Source organism: Rattus norvegicus, chromosome 11 (genome assembly GCF_036323735.1).
Source record: "Rattus norvegicus strain BN/NHsdMcwi chromosome 11, GRCr8, whole genome shotgun sequence".
Taxonomy (NCBI): Eukaryota; Metazoa; Chordata; class Mammalia; order Rodentia; family Muridae; genus Rattus; species Rattus norvegicus.
Window position 1 is genome coordinate 78483340 of NC_086029.1, and position 25096 is coordinate 78508435.

The 25096-nt window shown below is 46.0% G+C and overlaps 2 protein-coding genes across 3 annotated transcripts in view; one reads left to right on the forward strand and one right to left on the reverse strand.

Annotated features, from left to right (window-relative positions):
* Hspbap1 (HSPB1 associated protein 1) overlaps window positions 1-16695 on the reverse strand; it is a 54659-nt gene extending 37964 nt beyond the window's left edge. Inside the window, exon 1 of the mRNA NM_134419.2 lies at window positions 16573-16695. Coding sequence (NP_599246.2) covers window positions 16573-16636 — 64 coding nt within the window. The 5' untranslated portion in view covers window positions 16637-16695. The remainder of the gene's footprint in view (window positions 1-16572) is intronic.
* An 883-nt stretch (window positions 16696-17578) lies between these two features.
* Window positions 17579-25096, forward strand: part of Slc49a4 (solute carrier family 49 member 4) — a 73288-nt gene continuing 65770 nt past the window's right edge. Inside the window, exon 1 of one of the 2 annotated variants that reach the window (XM_039088342.2) lies at window positions 17579-18221. In XM_039088342.2, coding sequence (XP_038944270.1) covers window positions 18139-18221 — 83 coding nt within the window. In that variant the 5' untranslated portion in view covers window positions 17579-18138. The remainder of the gene's footprint in view (window positions 18222-25096) is intronic. The other variant, NM_001012017.1, reaches the window with a different exon arrangement.

Here is a 25096-nt window from a genome sequence, read left to right on the forward strand (position 1 = left end):
ACTCTGATGCTCAAACATGTACTATGATTCTCTAAATCTCAAGAAGAAAGGATCCCAATTCCCACGCTACCCCAAGCTTCCAGGCTAATGGAGAGAGGACTGAGGAAGGGCTCACAGAAGAACTTAGGTAATGTGTGTCTGTCCCAGTGGAAGGCTCCCTTTTTCCCTTTTCTTTCTTTTTCTAGACAGGGTCTCTACACAGTTCTCGCTGTTCTGGAACTCTCGCTATGAGGTCCAGGCTGGCCCAGGTCACAGAGATCCTCCTGTAAGGCTCGTTTTTAAAGACAATGCAAACTTTGCCCACACTCTGCAATCTGTCTGTAAGCCCTTGGTGATGTGACTCGGCTCACAGCCCTCAGCAGGTGACACCTAAGGACCTTGACCTTTGCATGGGATGAGATCTGTGTGGGTGCTTGGAGGAAAAGTGGATGAGCTGGGACCAGGCATACATTTCTGTCTTCCTTCAGTTGGCTATATCTGTTTTGTTTTCATTTCTTTTTGTTATAACTTTATATACACAGATCAGAGGGCTCTATCTGCCCTCAAGGGCAGGTGGATGGGAGTGGAAATACTAATGAGAAAGTTCTTTCAAGTTAGGTCTTTATCAAAAGCAACATTCAATGTTTGAAATGAGCAAAGCTTTAGACAACAGTCAATCTACCCTCATGGGTACCTGACAGACCCTTCATTTGTATTCAGTTACCTTAAAGATGATGCTGTCAATAGAACAGCCCCTGAGGGGGCTACCAGCTAGACTGTCACCATGACAGGGAGGCCACACAAATACACCCCAGTCACTTCAAGAACACTTCATTCTAGTTGCAAGGAACACTTTAGCCACCAATGCCACAACTGCTTCAGCTACTGGCCTACTTGTCCTAGTCCACAAGACTTCCCTTCAGCCATGACAAGACAAGCATTGATGAACTCTAGATAGCCACACCTATCCTTTAAGTCTCACTCAGGACAGGAGGGAAGGGCCTTCCGGTTGGTAACTTGGCAATAAACTTGTGGCATCTGTGGATAGTGTGACCCATCCATGCAAGAGCACAGCTCTGCACTCAAAGAGAGAAATGGAGTTTAAAATGGGAGTAGATTCAGTCCACCGGAATCACCATGTCCCACTGTACAGGTGGCCACATGGTGGTTTATCAGTTACAGAAGAAAGGAAGTCATTCATCAAGGCCTTAACCAAGTGCAGTGATGGGAATCACAGGTAGGCGGGGCTCAGTGAAGCAAGGCAAATTCTGCTGTGTGTTTCATTTACATTCTTAGCTTCAGAGGACTGGGAGGTAGTGGTTTGCTAAGAACAAGCTGTAAAGGTTTTGACAATCACAAGAATATTAGGTCAGACACAGGGGTGGGCAATGAATGAATGGTTTTCACAGGGATTAAAAATAGCCCTCGGTGGGCTGGGGAGATGGCTCAGCAGTTAAGAGCACAGACTGCTCTTTCAGAGGCCCCGAGTTCAAATCCCAGCAACCACATGGTGGCTCACAACCATCTGTAATGGGATCTGATGCCCTCTTCTGGTGTGAATGAAGACAGCAACAGTGTACTTATATATAATAAATAAATAAATCTTTAAAAAAAAAATAGCCCTTGGTGATTTGGTTCTGGTCTACAAGATTTGAACTCTCCATAACATCAGTCATTTTATGTAGAATTTATTTTTCCTTTTGGTGTATATATATGTATATAGTGAACATACATATGTATGCCTGTGTGTTCATGTGTGTGGTACACAAGTGCAAACGTGCATGTACATGTGGAGGCTTGAGGCTGATGTGAGGTGTCTTTACTGGTATCTCTCTACCAACAGCCCCCATGGTTCACTGCCCTGCTCTCTAGCCAGCAGCTTGCCCTGGGAATCTCTGCCTCAACCCTGTGTGCTGGGATTACAGGCTGCGCTGCCCTGCCCTGCCCTGCCTGCCCTTATATGTGTTCTGAACATGTAAACTCCGTTTTCAGGCCTGCACAGGAAGCCCTTTATCCACTGAGCTATCTCCCCAACCTCATCTTGTACAAACTTCGGCAGAGGTGCAGTTCTTTTCTCTTTCTAGAAACTCAGTCCGTAGTACACATGTAAGACTTGTGACTGGCGCGCCTAGAAGCTGCACACAAGCCAGCCAACCCCCCTCTTCTGGTCAATCTGAGAAGTGTCCCTCCTGTATAAAGACTGTCGTTTCGAGCTGCAACATCAGGTCTCAGTCAGAGCCTCTTCTAAACGGTATTTGGTGCTCAGTGCCATAAATGCACATTATGAGCAGATGGGGTTAGCGTTAGGCATCCAGTCACGGCTGCAGCTAGAAGGTGACCAGAGAGTGGTTATGAGGTTATCAGTCTCCAAGCCTCCCAATGCCATAAGCCCTCAGCTCAGCCTGCAGCTTACAGGAGGCTGCAGTGTTCTAGTGAGTGGTCCAGGGCTATGGGCTGAGAGAGCAGATGCCCAAAGCCTAGAGCTGCTAAGATTGCCCAGTGCTGAGCCCCTGAATACTCAGAGCCTCCAGTCAGCATCTGACTTGAGCATCTAGGGCTGAGAGACTAGAGCCGTAAGCCCCTACTTCTCAAGGTCTAGAGCACAAATCTCTGGCTTTGGAAGCACAGATCAGTAAGCTCTGACTGAGGCTTTCAGAGCCCAGATCTACACGTTTAAAAGCTCAGATCACAAGCCTCTGGCATGCAGGTGGGCCAAGAGTCAGGGCACTGCATGTAGCTCCTTGCTTACTTAAGCTTTTCTCTGACTAGAGCAAAAGGACCCTCACACAGCTGCTTGTGACAGAAAGTCTTAACTCGCACTAACCTATCAGTGTTTAGTACAATGGCTTTAATGCATCAAATCGGAGTGCCTGGAGTCCCTGTGTGTGAGCATGGATGAGTCACATGTTTTAATATTTTTAAAGTGCTGGAGAGATGGCTCAGTGAGTAGGAGTCCCTGCTGCATTAGCATGAGGACCTGAGCTCAGATCCCAGCACCCACATAAAAAGCTAGGTTTGGTCGCGTGCGCGCGCGTGTGTGTGTGTGTATGTGTGTGTATCACCCCCCACACACAAGCATACAATCATCCTTAATAATAACAACAACAATAATATACTTTTAAGTTCTGTTATACTGCTAAAAAGGTGAAGTTTCTCTTCTACCCTACAGGTCTCTTGTTAGAAATGACACGGGATAAGTTAACAGGTGAAAGCACTCAGTTTATTTAGTAACTTTTGCATGCGCCTAGGAGCCCTCATAGGAAAACGGAGACCCACAGGACTTAGAGCTCGATGCTTATAGCAGGCAGGACAGGGGGTTGGGGATTTAGCTCAGTGGAAGAGCACTTGCCTAGCAAGCGCAAGGCCCTGGGTTCAGTTCCCAGCTCCGAAAAAAAGAAAAAAGAAAAAAAGAAAAACAACAATAACAAACAAACAAACAAACAAAAAAAAAACAGCAGGCAAGAACAGAGAGGTGACCTGGGAAGCAGGACTAGGTAAAGAGTCTGGGCCTGGGCCCGTAACAAGTCTTCTCATCCAGCTTTGCCAGTGCTGACTGCCATCTCTGGTTGTAAGAATGGCTTCCTTTTTCCTTCCTTTCCCTTGGTATGGGAAGATACCTTTCCAGTGGGAGTTTGACTTCTTGATTTTAGAAAGAGAAAGGAAAGTCAAGGACTTTTCTTGTACTAGCTGTTTTCCAAATGTCTTTAATCTTAAATAATCAACAAGTCAAGAGGCACGTTTTGATCTCTACAATGGAAAATAGAGCCGGTGTCTACCGGGGCCAACTGCTTGCTGTGCATGAGGTAGGCCCCAGGGTCAATATTCAAAAGGGAGGGCCGTACCACTCAGGAGGCAGATGCAGGTGGATCTCTGAGCGCCAGGCCATAAAGGTTGCACAGAGAGACCCTTCTCGAGCAGCAACAATAAAGAAACAATACACTTATGCTCTATGCTCATATGTGTAAACTAGAACTGTGCTTTGGGAAATAATTGGGGAAATGAAGCCAAAGTCTCAAAGAACCAGCCACATCTCAGTAACAAGTAACTCATACTGTAGACATCACTCTAATTTAAAGTAATATACTTCCTATACATGCATATACATCATAATAACATACAAATTAATTAAATCCACACTACAGCTGCTCAAAGTGTAGATACCTAATGTTCCCAAAATACTTTCCAAATTATGAAAACCACATGGTATATTGTGCATGCTAAGAATTAAAAACATGTAGAAAAGTATAGAAACATGAGTGGATTCAGGAGAGTGGGGTCGAACTGACTCAGTCATTACCAAAGCCAAGTTCTCGATAACAAAAGGTGTCCATGAGGAAGGTGGTGACAGTAGGGTTGGATCAATACTAAAAATATCAAAGGCCATTCCAACCAGAGATGTGGGCCGGAAGATGCGGCAGAAGGCAGAGGCGGTCTCTGCCATAAGGAAGACAAGCGAAGCCCTTTTGCTGTGGGGAAGACAGAAAGTGTGACTTTGAATACCATCCTCACAATACCAGACATTCACAGTGTCCCTCTGCTGTTCTAAGAAGCCTATAAAATGCAGAGGCCAAACGATAAGAAGGAAGCCCAGAGGTAAATGAACCAGCCAACAGCAAATAAGCTAGTCAGGCCTGACCCCAAGCCTGGTGCTCTTTACTCGGAGCAATGCAGAGAGTGAAAACCGTGGGACCTGCCTGGAACCTTGGCTGAGGAGACAGGAGGGGCTCAGGGAGGGACAAAAGGAGAGAGGGGACAGTTGGTGGTGCAAGAGGGCGAGGGAATGTCCGAATGCCCCTTTTGGCTTTCCATCCCTGTGATAAACACCATGTCGAAAAGCAGCCTGAGGAGGAAAGGGTTTATTTATTTTGCTTACATGGTCCTTCACTGAGGGAAGTCAGGGCTAGAACTCAAGACAGGAACCTGGCAGAAGGAACTGAAGTAGAGGCTGTGCAGGAGGGCACTTACAGGCTTGCTCGACCTGCTTTAATACAATCCAGGACCACCTGCCGAGAGGGTGGCTTCACCCACATTGGGCTAGGCCCTCCCTCATTAATCAAAAAAAAATGTCTCACAGAGTTTCCTGCAGGCCAGTCTAATAATGGAGGCATTTTGTCAGTTGAGATTTCCATTTTTCTGATGACCTTGTGTCAAGATGACAAAACTCTAGCCAGCATAGACAGTTTGGTTTCAGACTCCAGGACAAGCGACCAGTCAAGGAGTGTAATTTACATAACAAAGAGGAGTGTATAATTTACATACCAAAGCTGACCAGGCCTCCAGGTTCTCCCAGCCACCCACAGTCCCTACCTGGCACACCCTGGCCTCAGGCTCTTCTGCATAAAATGTAGCCCTTTCCCCCCCTTTCCCAGCCCCCAGAGGCTCTCCTCTCTCTCCAGGTGCATGAACTCCCTTCTCTCTTCCCCACTCTCCTCTCACTTCCCAGGACAACTTCCTGGCTTCCTTCCTTGGGGCCAGTGAACCCACCCACAGGAGAGCAGCTTTCCGGTGAGTCCGGCCTTTAATGTAATCTAATCAGGCTTGAACTGGCTCACTTTGCCAGCAGAGAAATAAATTATCAGAGACTATGGCCTGAAAGATACAGGTGGCGGAAACCTCCCAATCAATTCGCAGGTATTAATCCATACATGTTTTGGGTGAGACAGGAACATTTGTGGAAACACAAGGCATGTTATACCTGCAGTAGAGGCTACTAGTTGTCTGCCAACCTAATACCACCCATTCCCCTCTTCCTGATGTTTTAATTTTCCTCTTCAGTGTTGGATATTGAACCCAGTTCCCTGTGCTTATCTCCACCCCCTCTTATTCCTTAACAACAGAACTATGTTTGAGGAGCAATGGCTAAAAAATTCTCAGACTTCTTTGCGGACAGGAGCAGACAAAGATTTATAGCTGTGTGTGTGTGAATGTGCACTCGTGCGTTCCTATTATATACGTACTGAGTAGGTGTTGCTAGCTCCCGAGTCAGCATTTGGCCCTTACCCTCCCTCCTCTCCGGTACCTACTCTGCCTGAAAACAGACCTAACAGCTGGCATGGGAAACAAAAGGAAACTGCGGAGTCTGGCCAAGATGTTCCCCTTTGTGCCAGTCACCACAAACTTCTATTTTTATGACAGTAAGTCTTTATAGTCAAGACTCCATTGTTATTAACAGTTCATACCTGGAGGACACTGAGGGACATCCTTCCTCTCCCTTTGTAGTGCTTTGTGGCTTCGACCCTACAAATCCTGGCGGCTCTGACCTGCCTGCCATTTCTCCCTTCTAACCTTTGAACATCACACTTCTAGAATGTTGACAGGCAAAGACAATCAGATGTATTGGTGCTTCCAGGGTAGGAACTGACTTACTGTCCTTCTCCTAAACCAGAGCCAACAAATGAGTTTTGAATGTCCCCCACAGACAGTTCTCACACTTGGATGATACACCCTTCTACAAATACAGACTCAGACAGTACTAACACATGAACACTGTTTTGACAGAACAGCATCAAAGACATTTACAGGCTGGATTTTTTTTTTTAAATGTCTTTACTGCTGTGATCTAAAATCTTGGATACCCCAGAGATGATGTAATGAAAGTCTGCCCAAACCAAACTTTGCTGAGCAAGCAGCTGGCTGGTCTAGTGACAAGTATACAGATCAAACATTTGCCAAGTGACTGAAAAGTGCTATTAAATGTGTGTTAAAAAAAAGGGGGGGGAAGAAGAAAAGCAATCAGATGGTTATCGTAATAGAAAACTCCATCTATCACAGAATTTCCAGCCCACAGTATTTCCATCGGGTGTGAGATAAAACTCATTTGGCTTCTGATAGTTTAATCAACAATAAACTGGGCCATTAAACTGGCAAGTTTAAGTCTCAAGATTTCTGTAAGAGAAGGATGTAAGACCACATCCTATTAATTAAGTAGCCTGAGGATATACCCAGTCATTACATGCCAGGAATACATGCAAAGAGCTGTAAAGATTCTGAAAAATTCCCAGCAGCCTTTAAAGATGAAATGTATTTAGGTCCAAACTTGCAAGCAGGGATTCCTAATTAGATGGTTTAGAAACTGCTGCGAAGACACGGATACAAGGATCCAGATGTTGCACAATACTATTCTCCCTTCAAACACTGCATATTCAATAAAACAACAACAAAGAAAAGAGGTAAAGCCAGCATGGCTCCCCTGTCTGTTGCAGTCTGGTTACTATCATTAACTTTTTAGGGAGAGCTGAAACATAAGAGAGTGACCTGCTATTTTGAGTAATTAAAAAAAAAAAAAAAAGCCATGCAAAGCTTTTTTTACTTTGAAACTAATTTCTCTGAATTTCCTAGTGATCTGGCTTTAGTGATTAATCTGATTTAGATTTGTATCTAAAATTAAGAATAAGATGAGAATAAAGAACATTTACTAGATTTTTCAGAAGCCTCTCCAAACACTGATAAAATAAGTTAAAAATAATTTGTCTCTCACACTAGAAAATACAAATGAAGAAATCATAAGTAAAAGTTGTGCAGCTGTCTTAAAAGTTACAATACAGAAATTCCCAGAGCAGTGCAACAGGATTTAAACAAAACAAAACAGGGCAACAACAAAACCCTGGCATGGGGAGCTTTCTGAAATCTGTACAGGTACAGAATCTCTTTCATTTGACAGCTATTACACACGTGAGAAATGTAAAACCATTAGGACGAGGGCTATTAGGACAAATAGCAAGTGTCGCTTAAGCCAGGTCTAAAACCTGACAGAATCACATCTAAGGAAAGGACGAGCTAGGGCTGTGCACTACAGACCCTCGCCTGTAATCCCGGCACTCAGGAGGCTAAGGTGGAACCACTTGAGAGTTTGGAATCCTTGGACAAACAAAATGCTCTATTATACTTTGAAATGTCGACACAAACTAAGAAAGTTCTCCTAAAAAGGTAACATAATGCTCAAGTAAAGTGATCAGTAGGTAGTCAGGTGTGCAGATGCACACCTTTAATCCCAGCACTCAGGAGGCAAAAGCAGGCAGATCTCTGTAAATTCCAGTCCAGCCTGGCCTACCTGTGGAGTTCCAGGTCAGGACTACACAGAAAGATCCTGTCTCAAAACAGCAACAACAAAAAGATCTTGGGAATTCAAGGATTCAAGGTGGTCGTTTGCTACTGAAGAAAACACCACATTTTAATGCTGTGGCAGTTACAACTTAACCACGTCACTGCCAAGCTTGGGGTAAATACATGATTCTTCCAATGTTACACTTAGAACTTTTCCCCAGCTGACCCAGACACTTTGTCACCTTCTCAAACATTGGCACATAAGGGTAAGGGAGATGGTTCCCCAGGTAAAGTGCTTGCCATGCAAGTGTGAGGACCAGAGTTCAGATCCCCAGAAGTCACATAAGCTATCCCAGTCTGGAGCTGCAGGGAAAGGGAGTCCTCCTGGTTATCTGGCTAACCTGAGTATCTCAGACAGCAAGCTCTGGGTTCAACCAGAGACTGTCTCAATACATAGAGATTCACGGAAGAAGAAGCCAGCCGGCATTCTCAGACTTATACCTACATGCCAGCATGCACACACTTGTACACCCACACAGATGTGAACAAGCATACATATACACGCATACATTGCACACACACATACATGAGCCTAAGAAACTCAAACTTAACGAATTCAAGAATAGTACTGGTTTTAAACTTAATATGAGGAAAAGTAAATCTGCGTTCTAAATCACACTAGAAAGGATGGAATCTCAAATACTAATGCTCTTTCCAAATACTTTATAGTGTCTTCAAAAGCTCTCCCCAAATACTGTGATCCGACTCGAGAGGCCTCTGAATACATTTTCTACAACTAAAAGTAAACTAGTTAACTAAAAGTAAACTAGATATTTATTTCCCTTGCTTTTTTTTTTTTTTATTAAAGACCGTCAACAGTAAGACCCTGAAGAGGCGTGTGCACCCATGCTTCTAACAGCACTGTGGTAGCAGCCGAGTGCTGGAAGCCATCCTGACACTATAGGCGCTGAAGGCGTTTGTAAACCATCTGAATAACGAACGCTCCACCAAGCATAACCAGAAACAGTCTCAAACAAAGGATCAGTTCCACTTTCTTGCTACCTCACTGGCCTTTCCCGCACTGGGCCATCTTACCCAGTCAGCTGTGTTCTAACTACCCCTAACCTTCGAGTAACCCTTCTAAATGTTACTCTCAAGAGTCCCTAAACCTTCTCCACATCCTCCTTTCTGTGGCACTTTTGTTTCTGAGAAGCCTGGACCCTGTGACTCCCCTCTCTTGTCACTTCAACATTTGTTTTCATGCTGCCTTTTCTCTGCCTCCGCTCACTTCAATTGGCCTCCGAGGTCCCCAGCTCTCTACCCTGCAGACCTTGGGCTCTGTAGTCTCCTCACTTCCACTTCGACATTTCCTCCACTCGTCCCCATGTCCAAACTGTACTAAACTTCAAGAATTGAGTGCAGGAAGCACGGTTGTGGTGGTACCTTAGCTAGGGTGCCTTTGCTGAGAAGACACACCATGACCAAATAGCATGTTGGGAAGGGAGGGGTTTGATGGCTTCCACTTCCACATCCTAGTTCATCACTGAACCCAAAGCAGGACAAGATCCTGGAGGCAGGAGTCGATGCAGAGGTCGTGAAGGGGTTCTGCTCTCCAGGTACTGCAGACTGAGGGCCAGCAGCTGAGGGGTGGCATCACACACAGTGGGCTGCCCCTCCCTCCTTAATCACTGATTAAGAAAACGCCTTACAGCAGGATCTTCACGAGGCCTTTCCTCAGTTCAGGTTCCCTTTCAGGTGACTGTGCCAAGCTGAGGTAAATCTAACGGGCTCGGTTAGCTCCCGAAGCCAGACTGACTTCATCCTGCCTTGTGAGTGCATCTTCAACTATAATCCCTCCCGCCAAAAAAACCCTACATCCCTTTTCTTCCAAGTTGGTAGCATTTATGGCGGTCTTAGGCAAGGCTGTCTTCTACCGCACTGTACTCACTCTCTGTTTCTAATGTATACCACGTGTTTCCTGATTAACAACAAAAATGGTGGGAACTTTTCTAAAAGAATAAACTTTCCAGGGCTCCCGCTGCATCCATCTTCATACTAAATTACCTTGCTTTTCTCCTTGCATTTACGTAATACGTGCATTCTTATAAAACCTTCTGTTCCCTTGCCTTGTCTAATTAAGACAAAGCGGTCTCTTACAGAGTATTTTGCTTACTTTATAATAAGTGTGTGTCATCCTCAATGGATAAGGTTCTGGAGAAGGTGACAGTTTAAAACAGGGTCCGAAGTTCTAAAGAGGGAATTCAAAATGTCCTTTAATATGAAATTGGAGGCTACCTGCAAAAATGTGTGTACAAGCTACGTTACTCTGTAAAGCAGGTCCTTATTTCCATTCTCTTACTCCTACTTCTAACTTCAAATTAAGAACCGATGGTTTTCCTCAAAAACTGAACACAGGGTTATCGATGACCTAACAATTCTACTTTTAGATATATACATCTATGAAAACTAAAAGCATGTTCCTATACACACAAACATGCACCCATACACAAATGCTCACAGGTGTACTGTTGGTTAAAAATGTTTGTTGCTAATTTGCCAAAAGTAGAAATAATCCCAATATCCACTAGTGGATGAATAGATACAAGAAAATGTGGTAGATCAACACGCTTGCATGCATACACCAGCATGTATGACACCTTAAATGTGTTATGGGATGACATTAACACCACACATACTGCAGGATTCTATTTAAAGGAAATGTTCAGAATAGGCAGAGATGGGAACAGGAGGTCACCCAGAGCTAGAGCAGAAGGGAGACGGGGAGTAACTGCCAGTGGTACCAGGGTACTTTTGGGAATGGTGAGGATGTGACAAATGGTCGGACAGCCTTGGGAACATTCTAAAAACTACTGCTTTATGCATCTTAAAACAATGGATTTTATGGTATGTGAATGCTGCAAAATAAATACCCCTTTACTTAGCTCTATTTTGATATGTTCCCACTCACCTTGCTCCCCACAGTCTTAATATGTCTACTGCTGTAGGAGCTGTAAGGGAACAGCAAGGGAGAAGAGCCTCTACATAGGCTGCAGTGAGGACAAAGGCTAGGGTTCACTGCAAGAAGGCTATGAGAAGCCAAGCTGTGGTGTACCTCTCTCTCTCTCTCTCTCTCTCTCTTTTTTTTTTTACATTCTTGCTTCTGAGGCAGCTAACTGTAACAGACTAAATTAAGTGAGGTTGTCTTTTAACAAGAAGCTCCGATTTTTTCAGCAAAGGGACCCCAGGTCATTCCATAAACAGGGAGTTAGCGAACAACAAATGCAGCTATTTCTTGGGACCCACGAAAATAAAGAGAGCTTGGAATACATAATTAACAGCATTCAACACACCTGTCATATCAGAAGGTATAATGTCAGCTGGTAACTAACAGCTTAGCAATCAAGGTCGATCACTAAGAAAGCCAGGAGCAAAGGCAACGGAGGGGGCTTCAACGACCAAGTGAGTGGGCAGTGTGTGAACAGTATATGATCATCTCCCTGGGTAGGCCCAGGAGTGTGGAGTGTGTAGGCTCTCCATTGGTCCAGCCCTCGAGAGTCCCAGAACCAACTGATCTACCAATCTCTATTGAGATTCCTTTGTCCAGTTATAGTCATGGCCCTATAACACCCCCTCCCCACCCCCAACAAAAGAACTCAAGAGCTTTCCTCTCTAGAAAAGCCCTCCCACTCTCACGGTCTCGCCTTTCTCACTTTTCTGTAATTTTTCCTAATAAAACTGGCTTCCACTTTGCACCCTCTGAGAAGTTCGTGTCCGTAATCTCCACTGGCATGAGACGAGGAACTCAAGAGTCACTGTCTCAGGCTGACTTCTGCTGTCCGCAGGGTCAGTACTACAGGACCCTGGGTCAAGTACAGACGGGCTGAATGGAAGAGGTCAACTGTACTCAAACTTTTGCACATCAATTTATCAGGCAGCGACTGTGAGCCAGCACTTTCTCTTCCCCATTTGTGGTGCTGGGAATTGGACCCGAGGCCTTCAATAAACGAGCTCTACACTGCTGACCCAGCGCTTGCTGCTAGCAACAAAAGAAGGGCTCTCATTCTTGATGGTTAACTCCTGCCAGACACTGAGGCTATTTTCACAATAATTGTGGGTTACATAAATGAGGAAACTGAGGCTCGGGGGGATTAAGTACCTTGTCCACTCCCCCTAATTTACTCTGTGTCTCCAGCCAGTGATCGTCCTAAACTTAAATCTGATCACAGTACACCCACAATCAAACCTCTTCAAGCACTTACATCACTTTTTAAGTCATGATAATTGGACGGAAGATAACCATCATCATCCCCCTCTCCTCAGCCTTCCTCACATCAACTCCTTAAACCCCGGGACCATGTCCTCCTCCTTCTCTTACCCCCAGACCTAGCACAGCTCTTGTTTTTCATTTTAAAAGAATTATTAGAACGCATGTGGATGTGCCACAGCTCCCATGTGGAGGTTAGAGGACAACTGTGGGATCCACTCTCTTTCTACCTTTACAGGGGTGTAGTATAAAATATTTAAAAATCTCTGCATGGGGTTCCTCCCCACCTTTGACCATTTATGTTCACAAATAAAAGACACACACGTAGCCTTTATATATTTTTAAAAAAGAATTATTTATTTATGAATATCCTATAGCTGTCATCAGACACACCAGAAGAGGGCATCAGATCTCATTACAGGTGGTTGTGAGCCACCCTGTGACTGCTGGGAATTGAACTCAGGACCTCCTGGAAGAGCAGTCAGTGTTCCTAACCGCTGAGCCATCTCTCCAGCCCGCCTCTATATTTTTAATATGCTTCTATGCAGCCCAACAGCTGGGCAGCTGCCTACCCTCCATGCTGTTAGAATCCACTTTCTATCCCTAACTGCATCATTACTTACTATGTTTCATCTGGGCTGCTACTAGCTCCAATTGGTCAGCCCATATGGCCATGTTTTAGGGCTCAGCTAACCCAGGGCAGCTCTTCTCCTCTCCTGCACTCTTTAAGGCATGGTGGCTCCCTCCCTTCCTGCTCTTCCTCAGGGTCTCTAGCCCAGGAAACCTAAAGCCCCCACCTTGCTATCTCTCTTCTCCCCAGCTATTGGCTGCTGGCATCTTTATTCACCAAACTTGAGGGACAGGCCCAAAGGCTACATGTAGACTCCCAGCCAGCACTTAGCATTAGAATACAAGCAGCCTTAGGCCAACCCACTACACATGGGTTCTGGGGGGGTTCAAACTCAGGTAGCTGAATGCTCAGAGCAAGCACTTGCTCCTTTTTCCTTTTCTGAGAGAGAGAGAGAGAGAGAGAGAGAGAGAGAGAGAGAGAGAGAGAGAGAGACAGGCTGGCCTCAAATTTGCTATGTGGCCAAGAATGACCTTGAGTTCCTCATCAAACTATCTCATGTTATGAGGTACAAGTGAGCAATACCTTACCTGGCTGGGATTCCCTCATTCATTCCCTCAGCATGCCTATTACATGTCTGATTGATACTGTATGTGCTACTGGACACACAGTGTTCAATGAAATGTATATGGGCTCCATCTTATTACTTTTCTAACGCCATGATTAGACACCCCAAAATCCCAAGGTCTTCTACATTCCCCCAAACCCAGACATACCCTTCCCCTAGTACCTAAAACCATCTTAGTTTTCTAAGGATGACATCACCAAGGCAACTTATACAGAAAGTTTACTGGGTGTGGCCTCGTTGGAGGAAGTGTGTCACTGTGTAGGTGGGCTCTGAAATCTAGGGTTCAAAGTTCCACCCAGTGTGGAAGAGAGTCTCCTCCTGGCTGTCTTCAGATCAGGTGTAGAACTCTCCTCTACCCCAGCACCATGTCTGCCTACAACCATGATGATAATGGTTTGAACCTTTAAGCCTGTAAGCCAGCCCCAATTAAATGTTTGCCTTTATGAGAGTTGCCTTGGTTGTGGTGTCTCTTCATAGAAACGATAACTCTAAGACAGTTTGCATCCAGGATCTATTGTTGCATGGTGTTGTAGCAATAGCTGAAAACTTACATTTTAGCCCACAAGCAGGAAACGGAGAGCGGGCTTTTGAAACCTCAAAGCTCACCCCCCCACACCCCCTACAGTGACACACCTCCAGCGAAGCCATTTTTCTAATCCTTCCCAGAGTCCCACCAACTGGGGAACCAAACATTTAAATAGATGAACCTAGGGGGCCGTTTTTATTCAAACCAACACAGGTTATCTCTTCAAAGTGCTTAACATCTGGTAGAACAAGCAGCGATTAGAGATAAGTATGTTGATAGAATTAGAGTGCTGTATTAATACATCTAATGGTGGTGGGAATCACAGTGAATGTTTCAGATCAGTTTGATGTAGTAAGATCTCAGATACTTACCCACTTTGAAACCTGAAGGATAACATAGGCAGATATATGAAAAGCAGGAAGCAGGGCGAGGGACAAGAGATTCTGCTTAGAACAGGAAATAATTCCCCAAATGGACTCAGGGTGTTGAACAAATTAAAAAGCTTACGCAGCGAAACAAACTATTAGACAAACAACTTACAGAGTGGGTGAAGATCTTTCCCAGCTATACTTCAGACCGGGGCTTAACATCTAGATGACATAAGAACTGCAAAATTCTGTCACACAAGCGCGCGCGCGCGCACACACACACACACACACACACACACACACACACACACACGCACGCACGCACGCACGCGCGCGCGCGCACACGCACACACCTGCGAGCGCACACCACTTCCAAAACTTGGCCAATGAACTTAGAACAGACAATTCTCACAAGAAACAAAAATGGCCCCTTAGTGTTTAATAAAGCATTCAATAGCCTTAGCTGTCACAGAAGTACAAATTAAAATCACTGAGAGGCCATCTCACCCCAGTCAGAATGGCTGTTATCAAGAAACCAAGGATGATGTGTATTGCTGAGATGGTGGGGAAGAAAGAGGAGCTCTTATTCAGTTGGTGCACACCAGGGCAAGCACTTGGAAATCATCGTGGAGGCTTCTCAAAACACTAGAATGGGACCACCAGATGACCCCGCTGCACCACTCCTGTACACAAAGGACTTGGTAACCCTACTACAAAGTTGGTTGGATGTCCATGTTCAATGCTGCTCTACGCAACGACAGCAAGGAAGGGAAATCAGCCTAGAAGCCCACGAATTCACGACCAGACAGAAAATACTGTATATAGAAGTTGGACTGTAGCAGTGCACACCTTTAATCTCAGCACTCGGGAGGCAGAGGCAGGTAGATCTCTGTGAGTTCCAGGCCAATATGGTCTATAGAGCAAGTTGCAGGACAGCCAGGGCTACACAGAGAAACCCTATCTAAAAAAATTAAAATAAATAAAATAAAAATAATTTAAAAAAAAAACCCAAGCCCCCCAACTTATATATGATGTATATACCCAATGGATTCTTTTTTTTTTTCTATTCTTTTTTTCGGAGCTGGGGATTACCCAATGGATTCTTATTCAGCCATAATGAAAAACAAAATTATGAATGTACGAAATGCCTTTAAAAAGCCAGTTACATTTTATGGCTAATTAAAAAGTTTTAATTTAAGAATGAACAAACCAGAGATGCTTAGAGACATCAACAGACGCTGTTGGCATTTTGTCTAGGCACAGACCCACATAGCCAGGTGTGCCTGACTCGCTATAAAAGGGGCTGCCTGCCCCCCCACCTTTGCTCCTTAACCTCTCTCTCCATTCCCCTCCCCCCTCCACGTGCTCATGGACGGCCTCTACTCCTCTGCTCTCTCTCTCTGCCTTTCTGTCTCTACTCCCTCAACACCCCCCCCCATGGCCCTGAATAAATTTTATTTTATACTATTCCTTTGTGTGGCTAGTTCCTCAAGGGGAAGGGTTGCCTCAGCATGGGCCCGCAGAGGCACCCCCTACCCCAACACCTGACTATCATCCACCAAACATATTCCTTCCCACTTTTTATAAAACACAACACACCCCCAAATCAAAGATTTGTGTAGGTGACGGTTTGGAGTTTATATTTTAGTCTAGGTTCTAAGTCCAATACAAATTATTAGAGAATTTTACGTGAAGTGTCACTTTTGCTGCTGAATGGTAGATAAGAGAGGCATAAAATAGGATACAGGACATATATCAGGAAGATAAAGTGGTTTAGAAAAAGAAAAGAATGATTTGGGGCAGGGGAGACAGACTGTCAAGTAAAAACATCTGCTGCACAAGTCTGGTGAACTCCCCAGAGATCTCCATTAAAAGCTATGGTCGCATACACGTGTAATCCCAGCACTTTATCACGGAAGGTGAAAGGAGGCAGACAAGAGAATCACCACAAAATTCCCCCACAGGCCAGCTATTCTGGAGCACTGAGAGGAACTTCTTACTCCACAGTGGTACTTGTCCCGGTAAAGGGACACCGAGACTACAATCGATCAGAAAAGTGATCGGCACAACGTTAAGAAGTCACAGTAACTAAAAAGTCATTTTCTGCCAGGCCTAACACGCCTCAGGAGAGACTTGGGATGGAACTGCACCCATCCGCACCACGGAGGCACTCCGGAGTCCCTGACCCACACCTACCTTCCTCCCCCATAGTTCTCTCGCCCAGGGTCTGGGGCGAGCTCCCCTCGCAGCCTGCTTCCATGGTTATCGCGCCAAGGATGGAGAGAGCGCCAGGTGAGGCGTAGCACCGGGATCTGCTGCTTCCACACAGGAAGGATTCTCCGCCTCTGCCGGAACCCGTGCTCCCTAGGTCACGTGATGGCGCTGGGCGTGGCCACGCCAGTTTGTTTTGCTCTTTGGATACTGAAAGGCGCCGAGCACGTGGGCTGGGCCCTGGCTGCTCTTTCTTCCACTTTTAGCTTCTCTTCTGTTTCTTCTCCTTCTCTGGTCCGATCCTCCATTTCCGCCTTGGCTTTCCCTCACTCAGTGCGATTCGCGATTTAGGGGACCTCGGGCTGGCTTGCCTGCTCTTCCACCTCGGTTGGCCCCCTTGGCATCAGTGTCATTCCAGCTGGTTTTTGTGACTGCCTGGGAATTTGAACCTCAGGCAATGTCTCTTAAAGACATTCCTCATTTGCCCAGCCAGATTAGTCAAATTGCTTGATTGTTGTTTTCAAGGACACAGGTCGCTGTCAGGGGGGTTCTGGATTTGTGCATTTGAACAAACAAATGTTTATCCGGTCAAAAGATGCACAACCTCCAGCTTTTGCCGTTTATTTAGTCTGGTTAACATACCAAGAGATAAATCTAGGTCACTGTCTTCCAATTTTAACACAATCGGTATTATTTACCCTTTTGCATGACAAACAAAATGGGTAGAAAACCCCTTTATATGTATGAAGGAAATTTGGCTTGTTTATAATCCCACTGGAAACGTAAGACACATACAAAACCAAATGGTTTTCATGATACAATACCCCGAGACCTTCCTAAACCTCAATATCCTGCTGTCTATAATTTCTGCATATAGAATCCTAATAAAAACAAAAGTAAGCCTAATATAGAACCAAGCATTGGGATAAGTGACCTGAGGTCAGCGAGTGGTTTATTAGGCACGTGATGTAAACTTGGGCACTTCCTCCAAGCAACCCGCGAGTGACTGACTCAGCCTCCTTCGCTCCAGCCTCCCAGCCGGCCGCGATCTTCTACCCTTTCCACCCGTAGGGTCTCCGGCTTCTCTGCGGGGAACGTTCCTGAGCTCCCAGCAAGCAGGGTGGACCCCGCCTCGCCTCCTCCCCTCGGGCTCGGGCGGCGCAGGCGCAGCAGACGCGCCCGGGAGGCCGAGGACTAGAGCGGCTCCAGCTCCCGCTCCACCCGCCCAGTCAGCTCCCGGCTGGTCTGAGGCCACCGGGACGCGTCGGGCAGGGCAGCGGGCGGCGTCGCCATGGGCTCGGGTTGGAGCAGCGAGGAAGAGGAGCGGCAGCCGCTGCTGGGGCCGGGACTCGGGCCTGCGCCGGGGGCTACGCGCAGGGGCCGGGAGGCGGCGGCTGTGCTGCCCGCGGCGGGCCCGAGCCCCGGGAGGGTGTATGGGCGCCGCTGGCTGGTGCTGCTTCTCTTCTCGCTCCTGGCGTTCGCACAGGGCCTGGTCTGGAATACCTGGGGCCCCATCCAGAACTCGGCGCGCCAGGCCTATAGCTTCACCGGATGGGACATCGCGCTCCTGGTCCTGTGGGGGCCCATAGGCTTCCTGCCCTGCTTCGCGTTCATGTGGCTGCTGGACAAGAGAGGTAAGGGGTCCGAGACGCCTGCGGGCGTGTCCCTTCTCTGGTAGTCGGCGCCTCCCAGGATCCGGGCCTGCCGGAGCCTCCTTGGGCTTGGTCTAGGGGTTGTGTGAGGTGACCCAGTGTAGCTGGCATCCCATTCCTAACTCGGGAACCCTCTGTCCCCAAAGCGACAAATAAGGAGGATGCTTTCCAAGTATTGATGTTTTGTGTTACGCCCTTTATGCCACACTAGAGATTTAGGTAATCATCTGACGGGGAAGGCTTTGTATACTGTGGACATCAGAGCGATCCAGTCCACTTGCTGTGAATGTTTTTGACACCTGACAAAAGTGACTCATGCCTTGATTTGAAAGGGATTTGGGGTGATGAGGGTGAAAGATCAGAAAAGAGACCAGTAATGACCAGATGTAAGGGGGTAATGAGCTGGCATGGTGACTCCAGCCCTGGATGACTATTGGGAAACTCAGGTCTGACGCTTAGGTTTCTGGAAGGTAGATCCCCCAGGTAAACCGAGAGCTTCCGCCCAGGTGACTTCAGTTGCGATTTATTACTCTCAGATAAAGATCGTAGATGCATGAAGGCTCTCTTACAGTTAGGGACTCCAGGCGTCTCACTTTGCCAATTGCCAGTATGATTCTGTGAGGTGAGGAGAAGTCCAGAGTGGGAAGAGTCAAGACGTTGAATTACCCCCCAGAGGATAGGTAAACCCCCAGGAGGCTGTTGTGCATGACTTAGACGTCTTAGGTGTATAGTTGGATAATGGTTGGAAACTGCTTTGTTTCTGTCCAGCCTTTTTATGAGTTTTGATGCAATGGATTCTTTGGTTAGTTTGAGGACATTGTCTTAGTCTATAGGTGTGTTGACACACAGCCATACGCTTATAAAACAAACGAAATTTATTCATAGATCCCGTGGAAACTGGGAAGTCCAAGATGAAGGGCCAAGTAGAATGCTTGCCTTTTGAGCACCGTTCACACAATGCGCTTTGCAATATCACAAGGGAAGTGGTCAGGGATCTCTCTGGGGTCTCTTATAAGGGCAGTAACCCTGTCTGTCCAGCTCCTGACCTCGAAACCTGTTTCATCCCCAGTTGGCCATTTCTCACTCAGTTCAGTCACTTAGCTGGGAGTAGGATTTCAACATAGGAATCTGAGTGGACACAGACATTACCAGCAAAGTTAGAGTGTGTCATCGGTTGATAGAGAGCGACGATGGTCTGGTGCGACACAGGGCTCTAACTACTGTTATCGAAAGACCAAACCCACCTGTGCTCCCTCTCTTCCTGGTGCTACAGGGAGCCACGTGGCAGAGACAACAAAACTAATGACTGAATACATTCGTGATCAAACATGAGTACAGGTGCTCGGGAAGGGAGGCTAGGTAGTTCTAAGCACGGGAAGAGTAGTATCCAAAAGAAAATGAAAGCTACTTTGATATGTTCTCCACCGGCATTCAGTCCCGTGCCTGGATTTTTTTTTTTTTAAGGAGGTCATTTGGCAAACTGGGGTGACATTAGAGTTGGGTGACAACGATGGCAATGGGTGTAAATGTCATGAAACTTAAGACGGAGCTTCAACCGGTGTAGCTCTTTCTTCCAGGAAGAGCTGGCAGAGACTTCTGAGAAGCACTTGAAGTAGGATAAGGTAGAAGAGGCCAATTATTACATGCTGGTGTGTTTAGTGACTTAAAGCACTGCTTGTGCTGTCTGTCTGTTTTCCAAGCATGACTTCTCTTGCCACCTGAAGCAGTATGACCCGGAGAAATAGCTGAAGCAATGGGTCGTGGAAACAACCCGCTGACTGCCTCGATGGCTTCTGTAAAAACCCAGCCTGCTCACCCACCCCACCTTGAGGTTTTGGATATAAACTGGGAGTACAAACTGGACCTGGGTTTGAAGCATTTCAGGGGCTGTCCCGGCTTCTGTCCACCGGGGACATCTCCCTCTCTTCATTGGTGTGGGAGGCTTAATCCAGAACGATTCCCACAGCACACTGAATAGAAGATTTCTTTAATCTGTTTGTTAGTTTGGGGGCTTTCTGTTTGCCTTTAAACTGAATTACAGAATTTATTTGCATTCGTCGATGTTTTCACTGTTAATTGTTTTTTGTTTTCTGTCTTAAGACTCATTCTAGTTTTTTTTTTTTTTCCAAATCTGGAAATTCCTTAGTCAGTTATTTAAAAGTTGGCCATGTTAAGAGTCAACAGAAAGCAACAATTAAGGAGTTGAAGAGATGGCTCAGTGGGTAGGAGTGCTTGCCATGAATGCAATTGAACCCAAGTTCAAATCCCTAAGCACCCGTGTAAAAGCCGAGCCTGGCATCAGAGACAGGAGGATCTCTGGAGCTCCAGCGAGCTTCAGATCCAGTGGAAGACTATCTTTAAAAATAAGGTGGAAAGTGATAGAGGAAGAGACCCAGCGTACTCCAGCTACCCATGCACCTGCAAACACAGATGTGCACATCACACACACACACACACACACACACACACCACATCCCCCAAGCTAAAAACAAAATTAGAACAAACTTAATCATAGCCTTAACAATTTTTTATTTGATTGATGGTGAGTGAGATACTCTCCATTCTACACAGCAGGATGGGCACACCCTTCGTAACACTGGGTCTTATGGGTAAGAACAAGAGCATAGAACAGAGAAACCCTGACTGTGAACAGCGGATTGTTCCTGGCCACATTCTTTTAAGCGGTAAAGCAGAGGAGACTTCCTTATGATACTGACTTACTCGAAATCTCCTGTTCAGGAAAAACTGGTCTGTTTTGTGATTAATCTACTTCCTTAAAGTTTTAATTTAAATTTCTAGCATGACCCTTAGGCTGGCTAGTTTTTAATGTCAACTTGATTCAAGCTAGGGTCATCTGGGAAGAGAGAATCCTTTTAGAGAAAAGTGCCTCTGTAGGGGTGTGTGTGTGTGTGTGTGTGTGTGTGTGTGTGTGCGAGAAACTAATGTGCGTGTAGGGATTCAAATTCGGATTCTCTGCAAGAACTACAAGAATATGTTCTAAACTGCCGAGCCATATCTCCAACCCCTGTGGTGCATGTTTTTGGTTTTGATTGATGTGGGAAGGCACAACCCACTGTGGACAGTGCCATCCTTAGGCCAGTGGTCCTGGGTGCTATAAGAAAGCAGGCTGAGCAAGCCATGAGAAGCAAGCCAGTGAGCAGATTTCCTTCAGGTTTTGGCTTCAGTCCTTGCGTCAGGTCCCTCAGTCCCTGCCCTGACTTCCCTCAGTGATGGAATCTGACCTCAAAGTCATAGGCTGAAATGAATCCTTTCCTCTCCAAGTCGCTTTTGGTCATGGTCTGTTGGATTCTAGTATAGGAACTCAGTCCAAAAAAATATTTTTTTTTGTTCAATAGAACGAAATGCTTTTAAACTTCTTTTCTCAGAAGTATTTAACATTATTTTCCAACTGTATCATTCTTGCTTTTGTGCTCTACAGAATGTTAGTTTTTAGTATACTACCATGAGTACGTCTATCATGGCTGTCTACGTTAGACGTTATTATTCCCTTTAGAAAATAAGTTGCTTTGGGGAGTATTTCATAGCTCCTCTCTCTGTATAGTAAATTTAATTTTCTAGTTTCCATTGGTTGAAGCGATAAAAAAAAAAACTGAGTACTAGAGTTTGAGTCCCCAGCATGCGTACTGTAAACACATCTAACCGTCCTCAAAAGTTCTTTCTTTTAGGAATAGTTCTCCTTTTCAGCGGGAGCAGTTAAGATACTTTCGTAACGCTGGTGTGTCAACTGCACCCACACACAGCAAGTTCTCCCTTTCAGTGGCTTGCTCGCTGGGGGTGGGGGTGTGTGTGGGGTGTGGGTATGCAGCTCTCATTTGCTTAGCGTAGAAGCCCTGTTATCTTTCTGAAGCCAGCGTTGTACCTTTCCACCCCTTCCATTCACCAGCAGGGAAACAGAATAATGTGTTAGTGAGATAACAGTGCCAAGCCTGTGCACCCTGGGAAGCAAAGCCAGAGAGCCACAAAGGTGATAGCAATATGCTAAGTGAGCTGGGAGAGAGGCTGCAGAGTCCCTGTCTAGTGAGAGGACGGAGAAGCAGGGAGGACAGGCAATGCTTTGGAGGAAAAGAAAGAAAGAACAGTAAAGGAGGGAGGGTGTGCAGTTTGGTGTGACCTCGTGTGTTCTAGTTTATGTTCACTGTCCCACCGGTCTCACATGGAAGGTTGGTTTGAGTGGACGCCTGAAGGACAAGAATGGCTGGAGAAAGAGAACGGCTGTAGTTGGTCCAATTCATCCCCCACTAGCTTACAGATGAATGAGAGTCTGACTGTGGTTATTTTATTTGGCTTTGACAATTACTGGGGGGTCACCCCTAATCTACTTTCCTAACTGTTGGCCTGGATACTTCCCCAGCTGGATACCCCAAATACTTGCTGCTTCTCCTGGCTGTGTACTCATGGTCCATCTCTCATGTTGTCCCCCGCTTGTTGCTCCTATCCTCTCTTCCCCTCTCCCCTCTTTCCCCTACCCAGGTAACTCAAAACCTGCCTACCACTAATCGCTCCAGTAATTGGCTGTAGATGTTTTTATTTAGCCAATTGTTGTGGTTTATATATGCTTGGCCCAGGGAGTGGCACTGTTAGAAGGTGTGGCCTTGTTGGAGTAGGTGTGTCACTGTGGGCATGGGCTTTAAGACTCTCATCCTAGCTGCCTGGAAGTCAGTCTTCCACTAGCAGCCTTCAGATGAAGATGTAGAACTCCTCCTGCACCATGTCTGCCTGGATGCTGCCAAGTTCCCACCTTGATGGTAATGGACTGAACCTGTAAGCCAGCCCCAATTAAATGTTGTCCTTTATAAGACTTGCCTTGGTTGTTGTGTCTGTTTACAGTAGTAAAACCCTAAGACAGAAGTTGGGACCAGAGACTGGGGTATTGCTGTGATAGGCCTGATCATGCTTTTGTTTGGAAGAATAGATTTTGGGACTTAGGATTTGGAAAGCAGCGGAATGTTTTTTTTTTTTTTGGCTCTTTTTTTTTTCCGGAGCTGGGGACCGAACCCAGGGCCTTGCGCTTCCTAGGCAAGCGCTCTACCACTGAGCTAAATCCCCAACCCCGCGGAATGCTTTAAATGGGGCTTAATGGGCCATCCTATTTGGAATATGGAAGACGCAAACCTGGCCCAAGAGGTTTCAGAGGAGAAGAATTACAGTATGTGGCCTAGAGACTTTTTATGGTATTTTGGTGAAGAATGTGACTAATTTTTGTTGTTATCTGAAGAGTCTACCTGAGGCTAAGGTGGAGAGATTTGTATTAATTGCTTTGACAAAGGAAGTCTCAAAAATCCCAGCCAAGACTTTGTTCTCTGGTTAAGTCTCATGAAGAGCATTTTGAACAAGTGTAGCAAGCTTAGAAAGGAGAAAATATAAAATACATGGTTCGAGTATTAAAGGGGCACCAGGAAGTGAAATTGAGCTGAATCCTGTGTTCTAGGAGATAGATTAAGGGAATGGGACTTTGGGACAAGATCCTACTCACCTACATTTAAACCCAGGCAGGGTGGTACACGCCTTTAATCCCAGGAGATAAAGCTAAGCAGATCTCTGAGTTCAAGGCCAGGTTGGGACAGAGCAAGTTCTAGGTGAAGAAAAGCTTACATCCAGGTGTGGTAGTATTCACCTTAATCCCGGGAGACAGGAATACAGATCTCTGAGTTCGAGTCAATCTACAGACAGCCAAGCTTAGGCAGTGAAGGAGTTGGGAAATTGAAAGTTAGTAACAGTGTGATAGAATAAGGGTCCATGTTCCAGCGCCTGCAAGCAGCAAAATTGGCAGCTTTGGCCGTGTGGCTCGGGCTTCAGAGTGAAAATAGAAGGGACTAATGGGACAACTGCTGCTGGTGAGCTGGAGCTAAGACATTAGCGTGATTAAGAAGAGCCCAGCATCACGGAGGTGAAATCTTCTGGGAAGTGTTTTCTGAGAGCACAAAGAAGCTGTGTTCCAGAGATAGCCAAGGTTGTACCTCATGCTGTAGCCTTCAGATGAACTCTCAGCTCAGCCTGCACCAAACCTGCTTAGATGCTGCCCCGCTCCCACCTTGATGATGATGGACTGAACCTGTAAGCCAACCTCAATTAATGTTGTCCTTTGTAAGACTTGCCCTGATCAAGGTGTCTGTTCACAGCAGTAAAACCCTAGGTAAGATACCAATTGTTTTACTTTAAGGAACAAGGTTTGCACCACGAAAGCTAGTAACCATGAGAAGTCACTAGGATTATAACACACAGCAACAGACCAAACCTCAAGAAATGGTATTGGCGAAGATCCTTGACTGTCACATCCCAGAAGGAGCTGTAAGGTCTGTGAGGCTAGCACCAGTGATGGGAGATGTGGTCAGAGATGGGGTCAGAGAGCTAGGGATAGGCTGACTCAGGCTGGGCCTCTTCAACCACTGTAAGGACATTGGCTCTTAGGAGTGAGCTTAGCTGTGAGGCTTTGAACAGAGGAAGACTCTGTTGTCCTGATTATGCCCACAGGAGCAGGGAGACCTCCTGGGCTAGCAGCAAAGCCCAGGTGGGAGATGGAGCCAATGCTGGCTTCCAACCCAGGAGGTAGCAGTGGAGGGTTTGAGATGAGGTTAGACTGGACAGGCATGTCAAAAGTTGACTCTCCAGTATTGTTGATGTGTTGGATATACAGCATGTGGAGGAAGAGAAGGCTAATGCATTTCTTAACTTTCTAGTAACAGGGAGAGTAGAACTTCGATGTACTAGGGCATTTATAAGACTATGGAAGGGAAGCCAGGAGTAGTGAGTGGCACATTCCTTTAACCCCCACACTCAGGAGGTAGAGGCAAGCTGATTTCTGGATTTGAGGCTAGCCTGGTCTACATAGTAATTTC